We start from the raw sequence: 24,084 nt of genomic DNA, 5'->3' as shown, positions 1-24,084 counted from the left end.
GTCAAGAGAAATCACAAATCAGAAATTTGTAAAATATAATTACTTATTTATATAATGCTATAAAAGCAGTATTATAAATTATTTCCCCCATAAAAGTTATTTGGCATTATTTCTATTTTTCAGGTGTCAATTTAATGTGTTAAATTCCACTCTTTGTGAGGTTATTATATTCAATTTTAGAATAACTATAAATTATACTATAGGAGATAGAGAGGTTTGAACAAAATTATTTTAACATAAAAGATTTTTAAAAATTTTAAATATTCTTATGTAATTGTTTCTATTTATCTTGCTATATTAAATTTGATTTGGAAATAAATATAAGTGAATAAGAAAAATAGAGATCATGTTTCAATGAATCTAGTTTTTACCTTTAATCTTTCTAACATTCAGGTAATTTTAACATGTCAGTTCTCCCTAAATTGATCTGTAAATTCAATTCCAATCAAAATTCCATCATTTTTTTTTTGCAGTTAGACAGCACACCATCATACTTTTTAAAAATAAAAATGAACAAGCTGATTCTAAAACTTATATGGATATAAAAACTAAAATAACAAATATTGAAAAAGAAAAAGTTAAAAGACTTGCACTATCAAAATTTGCTACAACGACTAAAGCGAAACAATGTGGTATTAGTAAAAGGAGGGACACATAAATCAATGGAACACAGTAGAGTCCAGAAATAAACCGATTTTTGATGGAGATGCAAAGATAAATCAATGGAGGAAAGAATAATTTTTCAACAAATGGTAGACATCCATATCCAAAAAATGAATCTTGAACTTTACTTTACATTATATTCAAAAATTAATTCAAAATGTTTCATTGACCTAAGTATAAAACCTAAAATTATAAAACTTCTATATAAAAACAGGAGAAAATTTTAGTGCCCTTGAATTAGGCAAAGATTTCTCTGACAGGACACAAAGCAGGAAAGAATTGATAAATTGGACTTCATCAAAATATATAATTATTCCTGTCTTCAAAAGACACTGTTGTTAAAATCAAAGCACAAACTACAGATTGGGGAAAAGGCAAAATGAGTGACAGACGTGTATCTAGAATATATAAAAAACTCTCAATAAGAAAACAAAAAACTTGGGCCAGCCTGTGGCTCACTCGGGAGAGTGTGGTGCTGATAATACCAAGGCCACGGGTTCAGATCCCATATAGGGATGGCCGGTTAGCTCACTAGGGAGAATGTGGTGCTGACAACACCAAGTCAAGGGTTAAGATCCCCTTACCGGTCATCTTTAAAAAAAAAAAAAAAAAAGAAAACAAAAAACTTGATTTAAAAAGATCAACAAAATTGGCAAAACTTTATCTAGACTGATTAAAAAAAAAAGAGGGAAGACTGAAATTACTAAAATGAAGAATGAAAGAGGGGGACTGGATGGTTAGCTCAGTTGGTTAAAGTGTGGTGTTATAACACTGTTATGGATAAATATGCTGCCCAAAGTTCATGATTGGAATTTAATCCCCATTGTGACAGTGTTAGAAGAGTGGGAAATCCTATTACGGTAACTGGAAGATGAGGACTTAAGAGGTGATTAGATTGTGAGGACCATGCCCTAATGAATGGAGTAATCCATTGATGGTTTAATGGTGGTCATGGGCGTGGGTATGATGGCTTTATAAGGAGAGGAAATAAGAAGCTTAGCTCTCTCTTGCTCCTGCCATATTCACATATAACACCCTGCAGTGATGTGAAGAGTCACCACCCACCAACAAGGCCCTCACCAAATGTGGTTCCTGGACTTTGGACTCTCCAGCCTCTAAAACTATAAGAAATAAATTCTATGTCTTTACAAATTACCCAGTTTCAGGTACTTCTGTTATAAGAAACAGAAATGGACAAATGCAAACACCAAGGTCAATAGTTCAGATCTCCCCCAAAAAAGATCCCCAAGGTCAATAGTTCAGATCCCCAGCCACCAAAAAAAAAAAAAAAAGGAAAAAGGAATACTATGAATAACTGTATGCCAACAAATTGAAAAAATGGAAAAATTCCAAGAAATTAACAATTTACCAAAACTGATTCAAGAAGAAATACAAAACATGAATAGATCTACCTATATACCTATAACATGAAAAGAGAATGATTTAATAATTTTAAAAGTTCCCATGCAGAAAATCCCAGGCCCAGATGGCTTCACTGTAGAATATTCTTAAACATTTAAAAAAGAGCTAATACCAATTCTTAAAATATTTCTTCCAACAAACGGAAAAGGAGGGAATAATTCTCTACACATGTCAGTATAAAAATGATTACATGCCATGACCAAGTGGGATATAATTATCCCAGGAATGCAAAGGTGGCTTAACATCCAAAAAGCAATTAATGTAAATCAACATGTCAATAGAATAAAGGTCAAAAACGACATCAATAGATGTAGAAAAAGCATGTGACAAAATCCAACACTGTTTCATGTTAAAGCACTTAAACTAGGAACAGAAAGGAACTTGCTCTATCTGATAAAGGATATCTATAAAAAACCCACAGCTAACATCATACTTAATGGTGAAGGACTGAATGCTTTCCTTCTAGATCAGAAATAAGACAAGGATGTTCACTCTTGCCACTTTTACTAAACAATGTACTGGAGATTCTAGCCAGATAAATTATGCAAGAAAATGAAATAAAAGAATCTCAGGTTGGGAAAGAAAAGTAAAACTATATTTGCAGATGTCTTAATTTTGTATATAGAAAACTGCCATGGAATCTACTTAAAAAAAAAAAACTATTAAAACTAATTAACAAACTCACTAATATTCAAGATTAATATATGAAAATTAATTATATTTCTATGTGATAGAAATGAAAAATCCAAAAATAAAATTATGAAAAAAAATCCAATTATAATAGCATTGAAAATAATAAAATATTTAGGAATTAATTTAACAAAAGAAGTGTAAAACTTGTACTCTGAAAACTACAAAACATTATTGGAAGAAATTAAAGCAAAGCTAAGTAAACAGAAAGATATCCCATATTCATAGATCAGAAGACAATATTGCTATGAGGCAATACTTGCCGACTGACCTATGGATTTAACACAATTCCGTATCACAATCCCAGCTGTCTTCTTTGCAGAAATTGACAAACTGATCCTAAAATTCATATGAAAATTTAAGGGACTTTGAATGTAACCAGCAACTAAGTACAGCTGCTCTTCTGCCAGGAATAAAGGACTTGAGAGAGGTGTTGTGCAAGGTTTAGAAGTTTTATTCAGAAAGTGCAACCTGGGAGACAGACTGTAAACAGTCCAAAGGCTCAGGAGCCTCAGCAGAGTTTTGAAAGGGAAAAGTGTGGGAAACATGGGGGGAGGTTATTCCAATTGAGGAGCTGCCATGTGCAATCTTGCAGACACCAGGATTTTGTTATCTCATGGTCAGTCTTCTAACTCTTCAGCTTATCCTTGGGACACAGGTGTTATCTTGCTCCCACAAGGTGGATAACTGTCTTGTTCCCAAAAAGCTGTGACTCCAAAGGAAGAATGGTTAGTTTACCAAGTGTAATAGATTGAATAATGTCCCCCCAAAACTCACTGAAGCTTGAACTGTGTCCCCCAAGTTTTACGTATTAGAAACTTAGCCCCCACTGTGACTGTTAAGAGGTTGGGAAATCTTATTAGGGTAATTGAAAAGTGGAACCTTGAAGAGGTGATTGGATTGTAGGACCATGCTGTAGTGAATGGATTAAAAATGGTGGTCAGGGGTATCGTTCTGAGGGCTTTAAAAGAAGAGGAGAGTTTGTCTCTCTCCCTCTCTGCTCTCTCTGCTTCCACCATCTTGCAGTGAGACCCCTGAGTCACTATTGCCACCACCAGATGGACTTTGGACTTCCCAGCCTCAGAAACTGTAAGCAATAAATTTCATTTTCTTTATAAATCACCCAGTTCTGTGTACTCTGTTATAAGCAACACAAATGGACTAATACACCAAGTTCTTGATTAGCTCTTACTATCTTGCTCTTTCTGAGCACTAAATCATGCAGCATTTTCCCATGAGCTATGCTGTCAGCCAAGGTTACAAAAAGACTTCATTATGGCTAGCATTCTGCTTAAAGCTGTGTTCTACAAAATGTCTCTTCTAAGGCTAATTGTCTATGACTATTTGTTGTGGTGGGCTCTTACAAGAACTGCCAAAACAAAGTTGGAGGATTCACATTTCTTGACTTCCAAACTTACTACAAAGCTCCAGTAATCAAAACCCCGTGGTAATGGCATAAGAATAGACATACAGATCAATGGAGTAGGATTGAGAGACTACACATAAACACTTACATTTATGACCAGTTGATTTTCTATAAGGTTGCTAAGACAATTGAATGTAGAAAGATCAATCCTTTCAACAAATGGTGCTGGAAAATCTGGAATAACTCTACATTAAAGAATGAAGGCAGATATGATCCTTACACAAACCCCAAAATTAACTCTAAAGGATCATAAACCAAAATGTAAGAGCTAAAATGACCAATATTCTTAGAAGAAGACAAAGGAGAAAATCTTCATGACCTTGGGTTAGCCTTCTAAGATATGACACCAAAAGCACAAACGACCAGAGAAAAAACTGATAAAGTGGAATTCATCAAAATTAAAAATCTTTTTGAGGGCCGGCCTGTAGCTCACTTGGGAGAGTGCAGTGCTGGTAACACCAAGGCCACGGGTTCGGATCCCTATATAGCGATGGCTGGTTAGCCTACTTGGGAGAGCACGGTGCTGACAACACCAAGTCAGGGGTTAAGATCACCTTACCGGTCATCTTTTAAAAAAAAAAAAAAATCTTTTAAACTTTAAAAGACACCATCAACAAAATAAAAAGACAACCTACAGACTGATAGAAAATATTTGCAAATCATACCTCAGATAAGGGTCTAGTATACAGAATATATAAAGAACTCTTACAACTCAATCATAAAAAGACAAATAACCCAACTAAAAAATAAACAATATATTTGTTTTTTGGTTTTGGCAGCTTGCTGGTAGTCCCATGCGCTAACCAAGTGAGCTGACCAGCCAGCCCTAGACACTGGATTTGAATAGGCATTTCTTCAGAGAAGATATACAAATTGCCAATAACCACATGCAGAAATGCTCAATATCAATAGTCATTAGGGAAATGCAAATTAAAACCCCTATGAGATATCACTTTGCACTCACTAGAATGACTATAACCAAAAACACAAACAATAACAGGTATTGGTGAGGATGTGGAGAAATTGGAACTCTCATATGTAGCTAGTGTTAATATGAAATGGTGTAGCCACTTTGAAAAACCCATTTGGCAGTTCCTCAAAATGTTAAACATAGAGTACTACAGTATATGGCCCAGCAATTCCACTCCTCGGTGAGAAGAGAAAACATACCTCACACAAAAACTTGTCCATGAATGTTCACAGAAGCATAATTATTCATAGTAGCCCCAAACTGGAAACAACCTAAATGTCCATCAACTGATCAATGGCTAAATAAATGGTGATATATCCATAAAGTGGAATATTATTTAGCCATGAAAAGAAGTACTGATACATGCTACAACATAGATAGCCCTTGAAAAATTTTGCTAGGAAAAAGAAGCCAGCACAAACGACCATATATTGCATGATTCCATTTATATAAAATGTACAAAACAGGCAAATATACAGAGATGGACAGTAGATAAGTGGTTGTCCTGGGCTGGGGCAGTTGAAGGGATTGTGACTGCTAATGGGTAGGGGATTTCTTTTTGGGGCAATGAAAATGCTCTAAAATTGGTTGTGTGATGGTTGCATCACTGTGAATATACCAGAAATCAGGGCTGGCCCGTTAGCTCACTTGGGAGAGCTTGGTGTAGATAACATCAAAGTCAAGGATTAGGATCCCTGGATCACCCAGCTGCCAAAACCAAAACACACTACAACAAAAAAACACTGAGTCATATAATTTAAATTGTATGTCATATAGATGATATCTCAATAAAGCTGCTAAGAAACATCAGATTTGAAATGTCCTCAAATTGTTTAAAACAAGTTTTTAAACACATTTAGCATATATTATGATGTAATAGTTTAGCAGCATTGCACATGTCTTTTTTAAATAATAAATTTTATATGCATGCCTTCAAAGTTCTGCATTCTGGAGAAGTTCTGTCAAAGAATATAGGGCTACTTTAAAGTTTGTTGGGAGTGCGGGACTTGAAATATTTTTAGGGTAAAGATTTTACATAGTTATGTCAGTTTTAAGCGAAAAAACCTATTTTTGGTTTGCAAAAACTAATGTGCTATCTTACGAAAATAGATCAGATATTAGACAAACTTAAAATTATAAATATACTAATCTTTTATAACCTTAAATCCTTGAGCACCTCACGTGCACACAGCATTGACCTTATTCTATAATCAGGAGAAATTTTAGAGCCTCAATTCTAAGTCCGGTTTTCCATATACCTAGGTATGTTGACTTTTGTGGAGTGGGTGGTTAAGAGAAGCGTGGGCCGGATCAGAAGAGGAATAAAGTGGCTTGTTACTGCGAGGAAAGGATTTACTAGTTCTCCCTGTTTCTAAACCACAGTAATCCTTAGGCCCAGCCAAGTTTTTTCACCACTACGAAGTCCCTTTGGTTATTCCAAAGTAATAAAGTTGATGACCCAGCACGTTTTGAAGAGCTCAGAGGGAGGCAGCGCCCGTCTCAGGAAACCAAGAGGCTCGGTGGCCCCAGGAGCAGCTTTCGAGGCCCACGGGCCCATCCCGTCGGTCTCCTTCCTGCTGCCACGCCTTCGCTCCCGCAGTCCCTCTGGCCTGCAACGCCCTCTTCATTTCTCGGTACTGAACGGCTGCTTCTGCAGGTCCGCCTGGACCTCGAACTTCAGCCCAGGTCCAGCTTTCTCGTGCAGGACTCCTAGGGACTCAACGTCTGCGGCGTCTTGTTTTACCCGAGTGCAGCTCACCCGCGTCTTGGCCTCTAAATCCCGAGCGGGCGGCGGAGGCGGAAGTGGCCAGAGCCAACATCCGGCGGCATCCAGGCCCCGAGGCCGCGCCCACGGCCCACAGCCACCTCGCGGGTCTTTCCGGGCCGGGGCAGCGCCCGCACGGTCACGTGGCGGCGGCGGCGGTGGCAGCGGCGCGTGCGCGTGCGACGAGGAGGCTCCGCGCCGGGTGAGCGCGCTGATGGGGGCGCGGTGGGGGCGGCGGGAGAGGAGCTGGGGCCCAGACGGAGTCCGGGTTCCCAGTCCCGCGACAGACGCAGGGAGGGTGCCCAAGGCACCCTAGCGGGTGGAACGGCAGTGGGTGGGCAGAATCCGGGGTGGGAGTGCGTAGATGCGTGGAAACTCCGCAGGTGGTGGGCAAGCTGGCAACCTGGCTTCTTTTCCCCTAATGCCAGTTTAATGGCCTTGTCTGACATTGAAAAAAAAAAGAAATCGATTTCAAAGACCCTGTTTCTCTCCCCTCCTCCTTTATTTATTTTTGAGCCTTAAAATTACAACGCACTAAATTCAACGGAATATCCTGGTTTGGATCCCGGAACAGAAAAAGGACATCAGTAGTGAGACTCAGGAAATCCTAACAAATCTGTGATTTAGTTAATAGTATGTACCAATGTTAATTTCTTAATTTTGATTCATGTATCCTAATGTTAACATTAAAGGAATTTGGGTAAAGATTATACAGGAGCTCTTAGTACTACCTTTGCAACTTACTATAAATCTAAAATTATTCTAAAATGAAAAGTTAAAAAACAAAAACAAGTGAGGTACAGCAGGCCACTGCTCACCAGGGAGAGCTCAAGTCATTTCCTCTTTGCAAAGCCTGACAGGAATTAGGTGTCTGTTTGACTAGCTTGTTTGCTAAGGCAGAGATCTCAGGCTAGTGGGTGTAGATGCTTTTAGCCCAACTTTTCCCTCATGAATATTTTTTCTCTTTCAATTCTGTCCAGTGCATATCTTTGGAATACCAGTTATTCATGAGCAAACATACTCCCTGCACTAGGGGATGTAGACCTGGCACATGCAATAAAACCCTAGTTTAGTTAAGAAGTAACGACTATTAAAAAGCTGCAGTACAGAGCTAGCAGGGCTCAGAGGTAGGAGAATTCACATCTGGCCCAGGAGAGTCAGGAAGAGGACACTGGAAGGAGTGTTGTCCTCAACTAAGGAGAAGCCTGAGAGGAGAAAGCATTCGTGGGGTGGAGAATGGCTCAAGCAGAGGCTTGGAGGTGACCAAAGCGGGGGAGTGGGTGGGAGTGGCGGGGGACGTGGTGCTGGGAGCAGGTGCATTCCCTCTGACGTGGAAGCACAGAGTACACCCAGGGAGTACTGAGACAGATGAAACTGGAAATGGAAATTGGAGTCTTGAGGAATACAGGATGACACTTTAATTATATATGCCATGGGAGCCACGAAATGTTTTAGGACAAGAGAAGAACATCATTGGGTTTGTGCTTAGAGATTATTGACTTGGTTGGCTTGGAGCAGACCAATTAAGGTACTATGTGTTTTGCCCAGAAGTTGTGGGATGTTCAACCATGGCAACGAAGTTAATGTGCAAAGAATAACATGGTTTGGGGAGATTTTTGAGGATTAAGAGGACTTAGCAGCTGAAGGCATGTGAGCACCAAAGAGAAAAAAAACAGTAAAAAACAATTCCAAAGTTTCGCACCTGGGTATTTTGGAGCATGGTTGATGCATTTACAGAAATGGAGGACTCAGGAGGAGACCTTGGTTGAGGGGTGGGGAGGATAAAGAATTCGTTTTTGAACAAGCTGTGTTTGAATTGCTGGCAGGATATCCAGCTGGAGATGTGTATTTAAGAGTGTTAAGAGTGGAAGGCAAACATATATAGAAGGGACAGGAATAGGAAAAGGAGCCTGAGTGGGCAGATATGAGGCAGTCAGAGAGGAAGGAAGAGGATCTAATTTCTTGTGGGGTTGAGGTGCCAAGGTGGACCAGGGACCTGGGCAGGTGAGTCGGTAGTGTTGCAGCTTCTGCACAGGTGGGGGAGGCTGAGGAATGAGACAAGATGTTGGATTTAGCAATTAGGAAGTCATTAATCATTTTTCAAAGAGTTGTTTTTGTGGAAAGTGGGAAGACTTCTAATAGTCTGTGCTGTCTGGCCTTTCCCAAGTGGCCAGAGGACTGGACAAGGAGCTAGAGATGTGGTTTCTAGTCCTGGCTCTGCCACTAACTACCTTTGTAAATTTGGGCAAACCATGTATGCCTGGTCTGGAAGAGGGGAAAACATCCCTCGATAAAACCGAAAGAACCTTTTTATTCCTAGCAACACCTAATAGTCCAGAGAACTGGTGTTCCATGGGGCACGCTTTAGAAAATGCTAACACAGAAACAGAATTTTAGAGCTCTAAAGAACCAAAAAATCCCTGTACTGGCCAGCTACCAAAAATAAAATTAAAATTAAAATAAAGTACCAAAAAATTTATCTAATCCCCTCATCTGACAAATGAAGAAACTAATACTCAAATTCTAACTCAGTAAACATTGATTTGGCTATGATAGTTGATTTCAAATATATCAGTGATGCCCAAAATAACCTTATAAAGTAGTTATGCTTAATCGCATTTTGAGGATAAAATAGGCCCCTAGAAGTTAAATGATTTGCCCAGAATCAAAGAGTGGCAAGTGGTAGAGTGACATTTGAACCCAGACCCTGAGTTACACATGCCTTCTCTGTTACACATACAGCTGCCTCCCTGTCATCAACATCGAATACACTTAACTGGTTGAACAGAAGGTTAGTAACTTTAAATATTTTCACTTTCTTAGAAGTAATGTGTTCCAAAAATGAAGTTTGATTTGTACTGTATTATATATTAATATGACCATTAGCATAGAGAAAGTGGAAAATCCTTGTTAGTATAGTAAAGAGTAAAAAAAAAAAAAGCAGGTGGATGAGTACACAGCCAACAGTCCCTGAAGTTACATTTTAAAAAGTAGTAGAGCATTGGCCCACGTGAAAACTCTCTGTATTCAACTCTGAATAGCAGGAAGACGTTCCCGTCACCTGAATACATGTGGTGCGTTAAAAAACATTCTTAGCTAACCCTGTGATTGCTTACTCTTTCCTCTTACAGCTTTTTTCCCTGTGTTGACCAATTCCATTTTCTTCGCTGCTGGCTGCGAAGACCACACCCTTCTTAAGGCAGGCCCGAGGTTGCACTTAATAAGCAGGAATCTACTGCACTAAAGGTAAAACACAGCCTCCCAAGGGATTATTCTTTGATTCAGTAAATAATTTCCTATCTACCTTGTTGAATTAAAATACAGTCTATTTTTTAAGGAAATAGCCTTGTAAGAGAACCAAGATGATTTTATAAAAATTTGGAAAAAATGAGTCCAATACGCTGTGTTGAGAGTTGCTCAAACTAGCTATTTTAGACTTTTACTTTCAGTTCTATTTGATGTCATAAATAATAGAAACTTGGTATACGCTGATGTTAATTTCAATGAAATTCTCCAAATGACATAAAACAGTGGCTAAGGGTTTGGCTCTGACATCAGGAGTCTGGGTTCAAAATCCTTCTTCATCTCTCATTAGCTGTGTTACTCCACATCTCTGTGCCTCAGTTTAATTTTCTATACTTAACACAATAATAGTATTATCTTGCAGAGTATTTCTGAAGAGTAAGTAGAATAATCTAAGTAAAACATTTAAAGCAGTGCCTACCACACGGAAAGCAACCAACAGTGCTAGTTATTATTACAATATTAAAAAAATTTGTTTCTCATTTAATGAGTCCAATTTTATAATTTTCTTATCTAGGAGAGCACAACTGATTGATAAACTTCTCTTCTTGTCCCCTAATCCAGTTTTGTTCGTTTTTTTCCTAAGCAGTTTTAGGTTTACAGAGAAATTGAGCAGAAAATATCGATAGTTCCTTTATCTCCCCACCCCCACACATAGTTTCTCCTGTTATTAACATGTAACATTAGTGTGTGTGTTTATTACAATTATGAACCAATATTGCTCTATTATTAGTAACTTAATTTTACATTAGGGATCCATCTTTGTGTTCTACAGTTCTGTGGGTTTTGCCGAATGCATAATGTCATGTATTCACCATACAGTATTATGCAGTGTAGTTTTGCTGCCCTAAAAATCCCCTATGCTCCATCTATTCATCTTGTCATCTCTCCCTTCTTCCCTGATCTAATCCAGTTTTTTTGTGTTTTGTTTTTAAAAAATTTTTAACATCATATTCTGTAGGTATAATTTACGTATAATAAAATACACCTATTGTAAGTCTACAGATTGACGAATTTTGACCGACTGCCACTCTAGTTAAGATGTAGAATTTTATTTTTTAGATGACCAGTAAGGGGATCTTAACCCTTGACTTGGTGTTGTCAGCACCACGCTCACCCAGCGAGCTAACCGGCCATCCCTATATATGATCCGAACCCGTGGCCTTGGTGTTATCAGCACCACACTCTCCCGAGTGAGCCATGGGCTGGCCCCAGATGTAGAACTTTTTGAATCAAAAAATGAAAGAAAGAAAAAGAAAATGTTGATATTAGAGAGGCAGAGAGTTGAACAGTGATTGTCAGAGATTGGGGAGATGGGAGAGAAAGGGAGAGGCCAATAGGTGCAGAATTCAGTCAGACAGGAGGAATAAGTTCTGAGATTCTGTTGCCCAGTAGGATGACTACAGTTGAAAGTTTTATATACTACCTAATAGCTGGAGGAGACAAATGCATGAGGTGATTGATACATTAGCTACCTAACCCGATTATTATACAATATATATGTGTCAGAACATCAGATGGTACCCCATAAGTATATAAAATTACAATGTGTCAATTAAAAAAAAATTTAGAACTTTTTTCCATCACCCCAAAAAAGTTCCTTCATGAAGTTCCCTTTGAAGTCAGCCCTCCCACACTAGGCAACCATTAATCTGTTTACTGTCATTGTACATTAGTTTTGCCAGGATTTCATACAGTATGTGCTTCTTTTGTTAGCATAATGTCTATGAAATTCATCCAGGTGGTTGCATATATCAGAAATGAATTGTTGTTTATTGCTGAATATATTCTGTTTTATGGATGTACCACACTTTGTCTGTCTGCTTTCCTGCAGACACTTGGGCTGTTTCCAGGTTTTGACTAATTTGGGTAAAGTGTGAACATTCATGCACACATCTTTGTATGGAAATAGACATATGCTTCCACTTCTCTTGGGTAAAAGAATGCAATTGCTGGGTCATGTGCTTATGAGAAACTCTCAAACTGTTTTCCACAGTGTTTGTACCACTTTATACTCCCACCCCCAGTTTTTGAGAATTTCACTTACTCCACATCTTCAGCAGCACTTAGACTTGTCAGCGGTGTGTGGCGGAATCTCTTTGTGGTTTGAATTTACAGGTGCCTGATGAGCGATGATGTTGAGCATCTTTCCATCCGTGTATCTTCTTTTATGACATATCTGTTCAAATCTTTTAGGGCCTTTGTTTTTAATATTGAATATATATGGCACTTTGACCCTAAAAACAGTAGAAACCCCTTCATACATGATCAGTTTCATTTGGTATCTACATGTGGTATTATTACTAGTGGGAAAATAAGAAAGAGATCTCAGCAAAAAATGCAAGACTGAGATTAAATTTCCTTGAAAGTGCTGTTAAACTTAAAAAAGCGGGTATTTAGAGAAAGATGTCAGGTGTGTTGATGCTGCCCCCAACCCTTGGCCCCTGCCCCTGCCCCTGCATTTGGTTTTTTTAAGCGTGTCTTGAGAAAAGGATGAAATATTTCTTAACAGCTACAGCAAAGCAGCTGTTTTGAAATGCCTGGTGTTGAAAGCCCCTATTAACCGTACTCTGTACTGGAAGGACAAGGCTGAGCACTTTGGGTACTCTCCAGCTGCCCCACTGTCACCAAGTAGGTGACTGCAGTGGTCTACCCATGGGGAGGGCTCATTGATGGTGATTTCTCTGTAGGCATTTTTGCCAGGAGACATTTCCTTCTGGAAAGAAGGGCAGGCAGTAGCCCCACAGTATCCTGTGTGCAGTCTTGCTGAGATGACTGTTTTGTTTTTCTGCCCTAGACGCAAGTATTTCACTTTGCTTGTTTGTTCCTTTCTTCATTCCTTTATTCCTTTATTAAACAAGTCCTTATTGAGCACAGATTATGTTTCAGATACTGTTCTAGACATGGAGAATACAGCGGTTAACCAAATGGACAGAAGCTGCTCCCCTTACGGAGCTTCTGTTCTTCGTAAGGCCATCTACAGCAGGTTTGGGCTCTGTTGGAGGAAAACGCTTGGGGCCGCCCTACCTATTGGGCAACCCTGCCTCTGAAGATGCCTCATAGGCAGGCCTGCACCACCTCAGCTTCACCGGACTCCCACTTTTGTATTAACTTCACCCTTTTTATTGGCCCTGATTTTAGTGGTGTAATTTGTGAAATAAGTAAAATATGGAGTATGTTAGAAGGTCGTTGTGCTAAGGAGAAATTTAAAGTGGACAAGTGGGATAGGCAGGAGGAGCTTACAATTTTAGATGGTGTATTAGTCCATTTTGTGTTGCTGTGAGTGGATGAGGTCAGAGATGAGTGTTGTAGGGTCTTTGGCCATTGAAAGGGCTTTGGCCTTTACCGCAATGGAGCTGCAAAATGGTGGAGGATTTTGAACTCAGGTGTGGCATGATTTGAGAGAGAAAGAGGGGGAGAGAATGAGAGAGGGGCACCTTCTTTCCTCCACCTATCCACTGTCCCAAATCACAAAACCTCTGCTGATTGTGTCTGTACAGGAACAGAAAGTGAACCAAGTGAAGCTGTAGTGCCCTGAGCACCTAAAGTGGATAAAGGGCCGAGGAGACAGAGGCAGAAGGTGGGAAACTTCCTGTAAATGGAATACTCTTAGTCATTGGAAGTCTCATTTTTCAGAGACTTTTCTGGATTTTGTATTGCTCTTAGGCTTGTGTAAACAGAACCATTTCCTTCATAAGCTTGTATATTAAGAGTGTTCTGTTTCCTTGGCAAAGGCTGATCTGCTTTCTCCTGAGCAGTAGATTGTTAGATTCAGTAAAAGCCTTTCCTGCTTCTCTGCAATTCACTGCAATCTTTATATATAAGAAAGGTCCAGCCCTTTATTTCAGTCCTGAAATGTTAAATATTTCTAATTGGACTACAAGTGGCATTAGTGTGTTAGTGCATCCCAGGGATATTCATACCTGCATAATACAGAAAGAACTTTTTTCCCCTGGAAAACCCACCTTTATTATACTGACGGTTTTTTGTTTTGTTCTGTTTTTTATTTTTTAAAATTGTAAATTGAAAAATTGTAATCGTATATATTTATGGGGTACAAAGTAATATTATGATTTATGAATATAATATGGAATAATTAAATCAAGCTAATTAACATATCCATCACCTCAACTCAAATACTTAATTTATGTGATAAGAATGTTTGAAATTTACTCTTAGCAACTTTGAAATATACAGTATATTACTCTTTTATTCACCATGCTGTGCAATATATCTCAAAGAAAAAAACCCTTATTCCTCCTCTCTAATTGAGGAATTGACTAATTCCTCCTGTCACATTGTACCCTTGACCATCATCCCCCCATTTCCCCCACTCTCCCCACTCCCAGCCTCTGGTAACCACTGTTCTGCTCTCTGCTTCTTTGTGTTTTATTGTTTTAGATTCCACATATAAGTGAGAACATGTAGTATTTGTCTGTCTGTGCCTGGCTTATTTCACTTAGCATAATATTTTCCAATTCCATCCATGTTGTGACAGATGACAAAATGTCTTTCTTTTTTAAGGCTGAATTGTATTTCATTGTGTATATATACACCACCTTTTTTTTTTTTTGGCCAGTGGCTGGTACGAGGGATCCACACCCATGATCTTGATGTTGTAAGGCTGTGCTCTAACCAATTGAGCTGCTCACCAGCTGGCCCCTATACCGCATTTTCTTTATCCATTTGTCTGTTGATGGACACTAAGTTTGATTCCATAACTTGGCTTTTGTGAGTAGTGCTGCAGTGAACATGGGAGTGCAGACATCTCTTCAACACACTGAATTCAAATCTTTTGGGTAAACTCAGAAATGGGATTGCTGGATCTACTGTTGGTTTTTTAACTACTGTTTTTCTTAACTACAGACACCCAGTTTTTCCTTATGATAAAGACAGTGTTTGGCTAATGAGCAAGGTGGTGAGGTCATCCAGTGAGTCAGAGGGACAGATCTGGGAAACAGAAGAGGATGATGACATGACAGAAGGTGATTTAGGGTATGGCCTCGGAAGAAGATCTGGTGGTGTTTATGAAGTTTCACATTTATTTACATCCAGAAAAAGATCAGATGGAAAGAACTTTAGCCCTCCCCCACTTCCAAGAAAGGGGAAAGAAAGAAGTGAAGCCGTTTTTCAGTATTCCCAGCATAAGAGCTTGCAAGATACATACCTTCAAGGGTCCAGAATTGCCAGTTACAGACGACAAAGTAGTACAGGTAAGAATGCTGAATTTCCTTTCCTTCCTCCTTTCCCCTGTGAATATTATCAGTGCTATAACCCTTTCCAACACATAGTGATAACCATAGTGGATTTTAGAAATTCATCTTTATTCACCTCTTGTGACTGGCGATACTACAAAAGTAATCGATGTTTATATTTCCAAGTATTGTGAAAATTGTGAAATACAGTAGTTAATCTGCATTAATAATATATGTTTGTCAGTGATATCAGTAAGTGATTACTCACCTTGCTTTTTTTTGTGATTTAGTTTTACTTATTTATTTATTTTTTTAGTCAACAGATATTTATTGGGTACCATTGGGTGTCAGGCACAGGTCTAGGTTCCTGGAATAATGTCAGTGAACAAAACAGTCAAATGCCCTAATGTCATGGATTTCACATTCTAGTAGAGGAGATAGAAAATAAACCTGCAAATCGACATATATTTAACATCTGGCAGTGGTAAGTGAAAGCCTAGTGAGTGATTGTCGGGGATGGGGCACTACTGTCTCAGGCCAGCATTAGGGAAGACCTCTCTAAGGAGGTGACATTTGAGCACCTAAGTGAAGTGGGGAGCATGCCTCATGGTTATCTGGCAAAGGAGTGTTCCAGGAAGAACTCAGATGCTTCCGGTTCTTTTAGGATGTCATGAAATTCTCAAATATTGTCAAAACAAAATTAATCTTAATATATTATAACCAAAAAGAATTTATGCCTTACATTAGGGAAAGAATAAAATTGAGAGTCATATTTCTACAGAATGTTACAACTCCAAAATGATTGGGAATCCGTGGATGAGTCCATGCCTGTACTGTGTGGCACCAGCTCTTATTTGGCTGAATCTTTTGTAATACATGTTGTGAAATTTTCACTCCTGAAACTTCCCCCACCAAAGATGAGCAAACACTAATTAGAACAACACAAGAATAATTTAAGAAACATGGTTTCAAAATTTACAAAATTCATGTTGCAGCTTGGGGTTCATCCCCATCCTTCAGATTCTTCTTGAAATTAGCATGGGATTATTTATAGATTTTTCTCTTCCAATTCCTTATTATACATAGAGGATGGATACTGTTTTGTAAGCAAGAAATGTAAAACTGAACATGATGCTAAGATGCCTTTTAACATGAGGAAACTGCTGGGATATAAACAAGATGTAATAGTAACAGTATGAGCTCCAGTTTTGTTGGTTTATGGACTTTTTGTCTTTTTATCAATGTTGACCCAATCCTAGGAAAGGGTATTGTATTAGTTTCTTGTTGCTAATAGATAATTTCCAAAATACCACAAATTTAGTGGCTTAAAACAACACAAATTTGTTATCTTACAGTTCTGGAGGTCAAAAGTCTAAAACAAATTTCACTGGGATAAAATCAAGGTGTTGGCAGGAGAGCCTCCTGTGTTCCTTCTGGAGGCTCTAGGGGAGAGTCTGTTTCCTTGCCTTTCCAGCTTCCAGAGGCTGTCTGCATTCTTCGGCTCATGGCCCCCTTCCTCCATCTTCAAAGCCAACAATGGCTAGTTGAGCCTTTCCTATGTCATATCACTCTCACACTGACCCTCTTGCCTCTCTTTCATTTATATGTACTCTTATGGGTACATTGGACCCACCTGGATAATCCAGTATAATCTCCCATCTCAAAATTCTCAATATGTTGATAACTTCAAGGTCAAGGGTTCAGATCCCTATACTGACCAGCTGAAAAAAGAGAATTCTTTTTTTTTTTTTAAAGATGACTGGTAAGGGGATCTTAACCCTTGACTTGCTGTTGTCAGCACCACGCTTCACCAAGTGAGCTAACCGGCCATCCCTATATAGGGATCCGAACCTGTGGCCTTGGTGTTATCAGCACCACACTCTCTCAAGTTAGCCACGGGCTGGCCCTGAAAAATGAAAATTCTTAATCACCTCTGCAAAGTCCCTTTTGCCGTGAATTCACAGATCCTGGGGATTAGGATGTGGACATCTTTGGCTGCCATTATTCTGCCTACCACAAGTATTAATAGAACAGAAGTTGTCATTGCCAATCCAATGTCACTTGTGTCCCTGTTTGGAACCCTGAATCATCATGGTAAAAACATGATTTAAGTTTTGCCTTGGATACCATCATGCTGATGGATTCAGAATAACAAAGGAAAAAATTGTTTTGAAAAATTTTTAATGGCCTTCAAAATATTTTTTCTAATGTTATTTTTCTTTCTTTTACTTTTTACAGTTGCTTGCAATTTACCACCTTAATATTTTTTTTTATTGTGAGTGAGACAGAAATGAAGATAAAGCTCCTAGGAGGCTCAGTTTAATTTCTCAATTGATTACATTCAGGAGAGAATAATTGAAGTTACAGAGGCCTTCTAGTCATTCTCCTTGGAAAGAAATTAAATTCAGGTTATTTGTTCGATATTCATAATACTACATTGATCAAGTGTATTAGTCCGTTTTTGTGTTGCTGTAACAGAATACCTGAGAGTGAGTGATGTAAAGGAAAACGACATTTATTGCTTACAGTTGCTGAGGCTGGGAAGTCTGAAGTCCATCTGGTGGTGGTGACAGTGACTAAGGGGTCTCACATTGCAAGATGGTGGAAGCAGAAAGAGCAGAGATAGAGCAAGACAGACTCTCCTCTTCTTTTAAAGCCCTCAGAACCACGCCCTTGACAATCATTTTTAATCCGTTCACTACTGCACGGCCCGACAATCCAATCACCCCTTCAATACTCCACCTCTCAATTACCATAATAGGATTTCCCATCCTCTTGTCACAGTGGGGCTAAGTTTCTAATACATGAAACTTGAGGGACACAATTCAAGTTTCAGTGAGTTTTGAGGGGACATAATTCAATCCACTACATCAAGCTTAAGTCAAACACCAAAATCTTTTCATTTTACTCACTCACATTCATGTTTTTCTATTTTGTATCACCAATTCATTAACATCAATTTTATTTGAGAGTCCTTTTTTTAAGTCTTTTTATTCAAAGTATGTGTCTTCATTTGTGAAATGTTTTAAGCTACATATTTTTATCATTATTTGGTTTATTACAATTCTTTTTGGAATTAGGGAAAAACCTGTATGTGATATTTTATAAACAAATTCCTCATACTTAACTAGTTAAAGAAAATATTCAAGTTTTTTTTTTTTTTCCCGCTAGATTCTAATTCAGAATTGTCAAATGAAGAATTAAGGCAACGGCTTCATGAAACCTTAGAGGTAGGTTCTCTGGCTAATATAAAAATTCTCATGTGAATAAAGTCCACCAATAGGTATTGTGTTTAAGTAATACCAAAATTGTATGGAAGGCACATATTCTTGATTAACTACAGTCTAAAGCTGATACTTTTCAATTGACCTCCTGTTTCCTATCCTCCTCATCTCTTAAAGAGGCTACTTATGGAAACATGCCCACCAGTTCTTTCAGAAGTAGACCCTACTTCTGTAATATCCTCCTAGAGAAAATAGTTATTACTTCCTTCCCTCTATGTGTGGCTTGAAACAACCTGACTTCACTTAATCTCCTTGAAACCAGAAGACCAAGTAGTCTGAGGAGTCTGTCCCACTTAGTGGAAATAGCAGTTTCTGTGAGGGATGGCTATCCTTTGGGAAACACGAAGCCCACCTTTGAGTGTGTTTGTGACTCTTGTGAAAGCTACTGAATTGGTTTCCTAGGACTGCTGTGACAAAGTACGTGGTGGCTTAAAATTACAGAAATCGATTCTCTGTCAGTTCTTGCTCCCTCTGAAGTCTCCAGAGGAAAATTCTTCTTTGCCTCTTCTGGTGGTTGCTGCAGTTCTTGGCTTTCCTTGGCTGGTAGCTGCACAAATCCAGTCTCTGCCTCTGTCACCACATGGGCTTCTCCCCTGTATGTCTGTATCTAAATTTCCTTCATTTTATAAGGACACCAGCCATTGGATTGGAGCTCACCCTCCAGTATGATGTCATCTTAACTTGCTTAATTCTGTTAATTAAACTAAATTTGTCCAGAGGCTGCCTCCTTACCTGGAGTCCCTATATAAGGAACTGCAACCTAACCGTTTGTAAACAAACAGAAAGCCTAATTCAGGAGTCTATTTTTTGTAACAACTAGCTGAGTCTCAGCCAATCACAACTGCTGAGCTTTAGCCAATCACAGGCTGCCAACTGATCAGACCATGTCCAAATTAGGCAAAAGCTGAGCTGATTGGTTGATCAAGCTGTTTCTATACCTCACTGCCATTTTGTCAATAAATGCTGCCTGGCCCACTTTGCAGAGCAGAGTTTTCTGAACCTCTTCTGTTTCTGAAGGCAGCCTGATTCATAAATTGTTCTTTGTTCAGTTAAACTGCTAAATTTAATTTGCCTAAAGTTTTTTGTTTTTTTAACACATCTGCAAAAACCCCGTTTTCTTTTTTTTTTTTTTTTTTTTTGAGATGACCAGTAAGGGGATCTTAACCCTTGACTTGGTGTTGTCAGCACCACGCTCTCCCAAGTGAGCTAACTGGCCATCCCTATATAGGGATCCGAACCCATGGCCTTGCTGTTATCAGCACCACGCTCTCCCAATTGAGCCACAGGCCGACCCCAAAACTCCATTTTCAAGTAAGGTCATTTTCACAGTAGCAGGGGGTTAGGACTTGAACATATTTTTGATGGGGGGACAAAATTCAACCCACAGCAGCTACTGTAGCTATGTAAATGGCCATGTGCTTATATTTTATGTGGCATAAAGATTTTTTTTTTCCATATTATTAGCTGTGTGGCCTACCTGGGTAAAAGCAAAAGATTTGGGCTTTTTAGTTACAACTGGCACCGAATAGTAAGGCTCTACCTCATTTGTGGGTGTTTTAAGCTAAGAATAAATGTAGACTAGCCAAATTGGTAATTTTGGGATTGCATATCTTACTGATAGGAAGACTAATTTTATTTCTGTCCTCAGGAGGTAGAAATTTTAAAAACTGATCTTGAGGCATCTCAAAGACAACTTGAAGGTAAAGAGGAAGCACTGAGAATTCTTCAAAGCATGGTAAGAAGTGATTTTTAAACTTTCATCATTTATACATTCCAATAATAAGTGGTATGATTTTAGCTTTTAATACAAGAGCAGCAGTGCTTAATACAGATTTTTTAGGTACAGTTTTTTTTAACATCTTTATAATTTATATATGACAAATTTCACTTATTTAAAGTGTGCAGCACAGTTTATTTTTATTAAACTTAAAGTTGTGCAGTTATCACTGCAATCTGATTTTAGAACATTCCCAACACCCCAAAAAAGGAACTTCGTGCCCATTAGCATTCCTCATTCCCACCTCAGCCCCAGACAACCACTAATCTGCTTCCTGTCATATAGATTTGCATTTTCTACCTTTTCTGTTTCATAGAAATAGAATCACACAATATGTGACTGGATTCTTTTGCATGTGGATTCGTTTGGTTAGCATGTTTTTGAGGTTCATGCATGATGTGGCATATATTGATACTTTTTTCCTTTTTATTGCCAAATAATACTCCATTGTATGGATATATCACATTTTGTTTATCCATTCACCAGTTAATGGACATTGGGGTTGTTTTCACTTTTAGACTATGGTGAATAATACTGCCATGAACATTTTCTTTGTGCAGAAAATTCATTCATTCTTTCCCACATTCAATGGAAAAGAGCCAAACCATGATCTGATTTTTGAACTATCAAACTCTCCACAAAAGGTGGTCACTGTGAAATTCTCAACTCAAGTTAATTTTCTGTTGTCTTAAAATAAAAATGTGAACTTCACTGTGCATACAGAAATGACTAGAAATTTCATTCGTACTGATGCCTTTTTAATTTTTCTTAGGCAATACTTGGCAAAGCTACAAGTCATACCCAGGCAGTGCTTCAAAAAACTGTGGAACAAAAGAGATCCTTGGAGAAGGTATTTGCCACTTTTAGTGTATACTCATTCAATAAGCTTTAAATAGAATTTACTGTTTCATCACACTAATGGATATGTCATTTGTGTGTACCCTCTGCTAGGTGTGCTTCAATTTCTCATGGTATTCCCTTTTGTAGCTTACAATCTAAAACAGATTGTCACATGGGCAAAGAGTTCAGGGTACTTATACTTCCCCTTTTTAAGGTAGGAGGAGGCCTGCCAAATTGATATTTCCTGGTTTTCTTTTTATTTTTCTATTCTCTGCTTGCCTGGCAGGGCCTGCTTCTTTCTGATCATGCCATCATCACGCTGAAGTTAGGAATCATCCTAGATGGTCATATTTCTATGCCTGTCTGTTGTGCCCTCACTTGTTGGGACCATTTGGGCTAAGACTTCCAGGAGTGAATTTTGCTTGTGGTGTCTTCCTGGGTTGGGGAGGGGCACACTGAGAAATCTGGGTTCAGTCCAGCAAATTTTGAAGCTAAACAAATTTCTTTTTATATTAAGTGAGCCTTGGCAAAGTTTATTTGCGTGCTAAAGAGGTGTGCTATATGTGTTTACAAATTAAAAAATACTTTTTGAGCGATAATTAATTTTTTCTCTTCAAACTATTTCTGTGAAATGATTAGATGATTTATTTCAGGCATTCACAATGTCCTGAAATGATTTATTTGTAGTAATTTTCAACGAAAGTGGTATTTTCTTTCTATAGGAAATAAATGCCTTGCAGTGGGAAATAGAATTTGATCAGAATAGATTTAAAAATATGGAGGAATCCTGGACCCAAAAATATGACAGGTTTGTGTGTTATTATTACATAATTTTTCTATGAAAATCCTTAAAATGTGTGTAATTCAAATGTATCTTAGGCTTTCTTCTTCTTTGAGCTAACTGTAAATATTATAAAATTCTTATTGCTTATCCAGTTACCGGTTCCATATTTTCCTGTTAGTGCTAATTTCTTTTTTAAAAAAATACAACATAAACTGTATTTTTAAACCCAATAAAGTTATGTTTTCCAAATTATTTTGACATTGGAACTGTTTGTTTTTTCAAACAAAATCTTTTTAACAACTCTTTTTTAGTGTGTTTATTTGATAACTTTAAATTATACACTTGTTATATAAGTCAGTTATTTAGAAAATGATCTATCTGGAGTTATAAATGGCTTTATCTAGTTAAATTTATTGTTTCTAAACTTTTTATTTATTTATTTGTTTGTTTTGTTTTTATTTTTTGGTGGCTGGCTGGTATAAGGATCTGAACCCTTCACCTTGGTGTTGCAACACCATGCTCTAACTAACTTACCTAACTGGCCAGCCTTAACTTTTTATTTTGAAATAATCAAAGACTTACAGAAAAGTTGCAAGAATAGTACAAAGAATTTCTATACATCTTTCACTGAGATTCCCCAAATTTAACTCTTTACCACATTTGCTTTATCATTATTTCTCCCTTTCTTTCTCTCTCTCCTTATAGATACAGACACATATAATTCTTATATTTATTTATTTATTTTTTAAAAGATGACTGGTAAGGGGATCTTAACCCTTGGCTTGGTGTTGTCAGCACCACGCTCAGCCAGTGAGTGAACCGGCCATCCCTATATAGGATCTGAACCCATGGCCTTGGTGTTATCAGCACCGCACTCTCCCGAGTGAGCCACGGGCCGGCCCTATAATTCTTATATTTATCTAGAACCATTTAAAAGTAAGTTGCATATAAAAGTAAGTTGAGTCCCCCTTACTCTAAATACTTCAGTTTGTATTTTTAAAAGAGCATGCTCTCTCTTTTTTTTTTTTGGTGGCTGGTCGATATGGGGATCTGAACTCTTGACCTCAGTGTTATGACACCATGCTCTAACCAGCTGAGCTAACGGGCCAGTCCTTGGTCATGCTCTTTTTTAACCATAGTATTATGATAAAAATCAAGACATTAGGGCTGGCCTGTTAGCTCAGTTGGTTAGAGCATGGTGCTGATAACACCAAGGTCCAGGGTTCAATCCCTTTACGGGCCAGCTGCCCCCCCAAAACCCAAAAAACATTGTTGTGCAACCATCAGCACCGTCCATCCATAGAACTCTTTCCATCTTGCAAAACTGGAGTTCTGGGCTGGCCGGTAAGTTCAGTTGGTTAGAGCACAACCTTATAACACTAAAGTCATGATTTAGTGTTTTGGCAGCTGGCTGGGGATCCGTACCAGCCAGCTGCCAAAAAAAAAAAAAAGAACTCTGTACCACTAAACAATAACTCCCCATCCCCCCCCCCAGCTTCTGCCAACCACCATTCTATTTTCTGTCTCTATGAATTGGACTACTCCGGGTACCTCATATTAGTGGAATCATACCATTTTTCTTTTCTGTAACTGGCTTATGGAACTTAGCAACTGTCTTCACGGTTCACCCATGTTGTAGCATATTTTAGAATTTCTTTCCTTTGTAAGGCTGAATAATATTCCATTGTATGTATATGACACATTTTGTTTCTTCTTTCTTCCCTTGATGGACACGTGGATTGCTTACACATTTTGGCTCTTTCGAATGCTGCTGCTATGAACATGGGTGTACCTTATGTATCTTTCTTTCCATTAAAGACTTTTTTTTTCAGAGTAGAGTAGTTATAGGTTCACAGAAAAATTGAGTAGAAGTACAGAGATTTCCCATATACCCCCTGCCTGGATACCACTATCAACATCTAGTAGTGGTACTTTTGTTACAGTTGATGAACCTACATTGACGCA

General features: G+C 38.3%; 1 protein-coding gene and 1 non-coding gene across 7 annotated transcripts in view; both read left to right on the top strand.

The window, feature by feature from the left end:
- The first annotated feature begins 6,895 nt into the window (after window positions 1-6,895).
- CCDC125 (coiled-coil domain containing 125) overlaps window positions 6,896-24,084 on the top strand; it is a 29,248-nt gene continuing 12,059 nt past the window's right edge. Inside the window, exons 1-8 of one of the 6 annotated variants that reach the window (XM_063087492.1) lie at window positions 6,896-7,138; window positions 10,068-10,182; window positions 13,740-13,819; window positions 15,106-15,452; window positions 18,606-18,664; window positions 20,367-20,453; window positions 21,268-21,345; window positions 22,058-22,143. In XM_063087492.1, the coding sequence (XP_062943562.1) occupies window positions 15,146-15,452; window positions 18,606-18,664; window positions 20,367-20,453; window positions 21,268-21,345; window positions 22,058-22,143 (617 nt within the window). In that variant the 5' untranslated portion in view covers window positions 6,896-7,138; window positions 10,068-10,182; window positions 13,740-13,819; window positions 15,106-15,145. Of the gene's footprint in view, window positions 7,139-9,707; window positions 9,728-10,067; window positions 10,183-13,739; window positions 13,820-15,105; window positions 15,453-18,605; window positions 18,665-20,366; window positions 20,454-21,267; window positions 21,346-22,057; window positions 22,144-24,084 lie in introns of those variants that run through there. The other 5 variants (XM_063087490.1, XM_063087493.1, XM_063087494.1 and 2 more) reach the window with 5 other exon arrangements.
- TRNAI-GAU (transfer RNA isoleucine (anticodon GAU)) lies at window positions 23,289-23,362 on the top strand. Its single transcript has one exon. It is a non-coding gene; the product is annotated as a tRNA-Ile (tRNA).

The sequence above is a fragment of the Cynocephalus volans genome, chromosome 2 (genome assembly GCF_027409185.1).
Source record: "Cynocephalus volans isolate mCynVol1 chromosome 2, mCynVol1.pri, whole genome shotgun sequence".
Lineage (NCBI taxonomy): Eukaryota > Metazoa > Chordata > Mammalia > Dermoptera > Cynocephalidae > Cynocephalus > Cynocephalus volans.
This window is presented reverse-complemented; position numbering and strand designations above follow the sequence as displayed.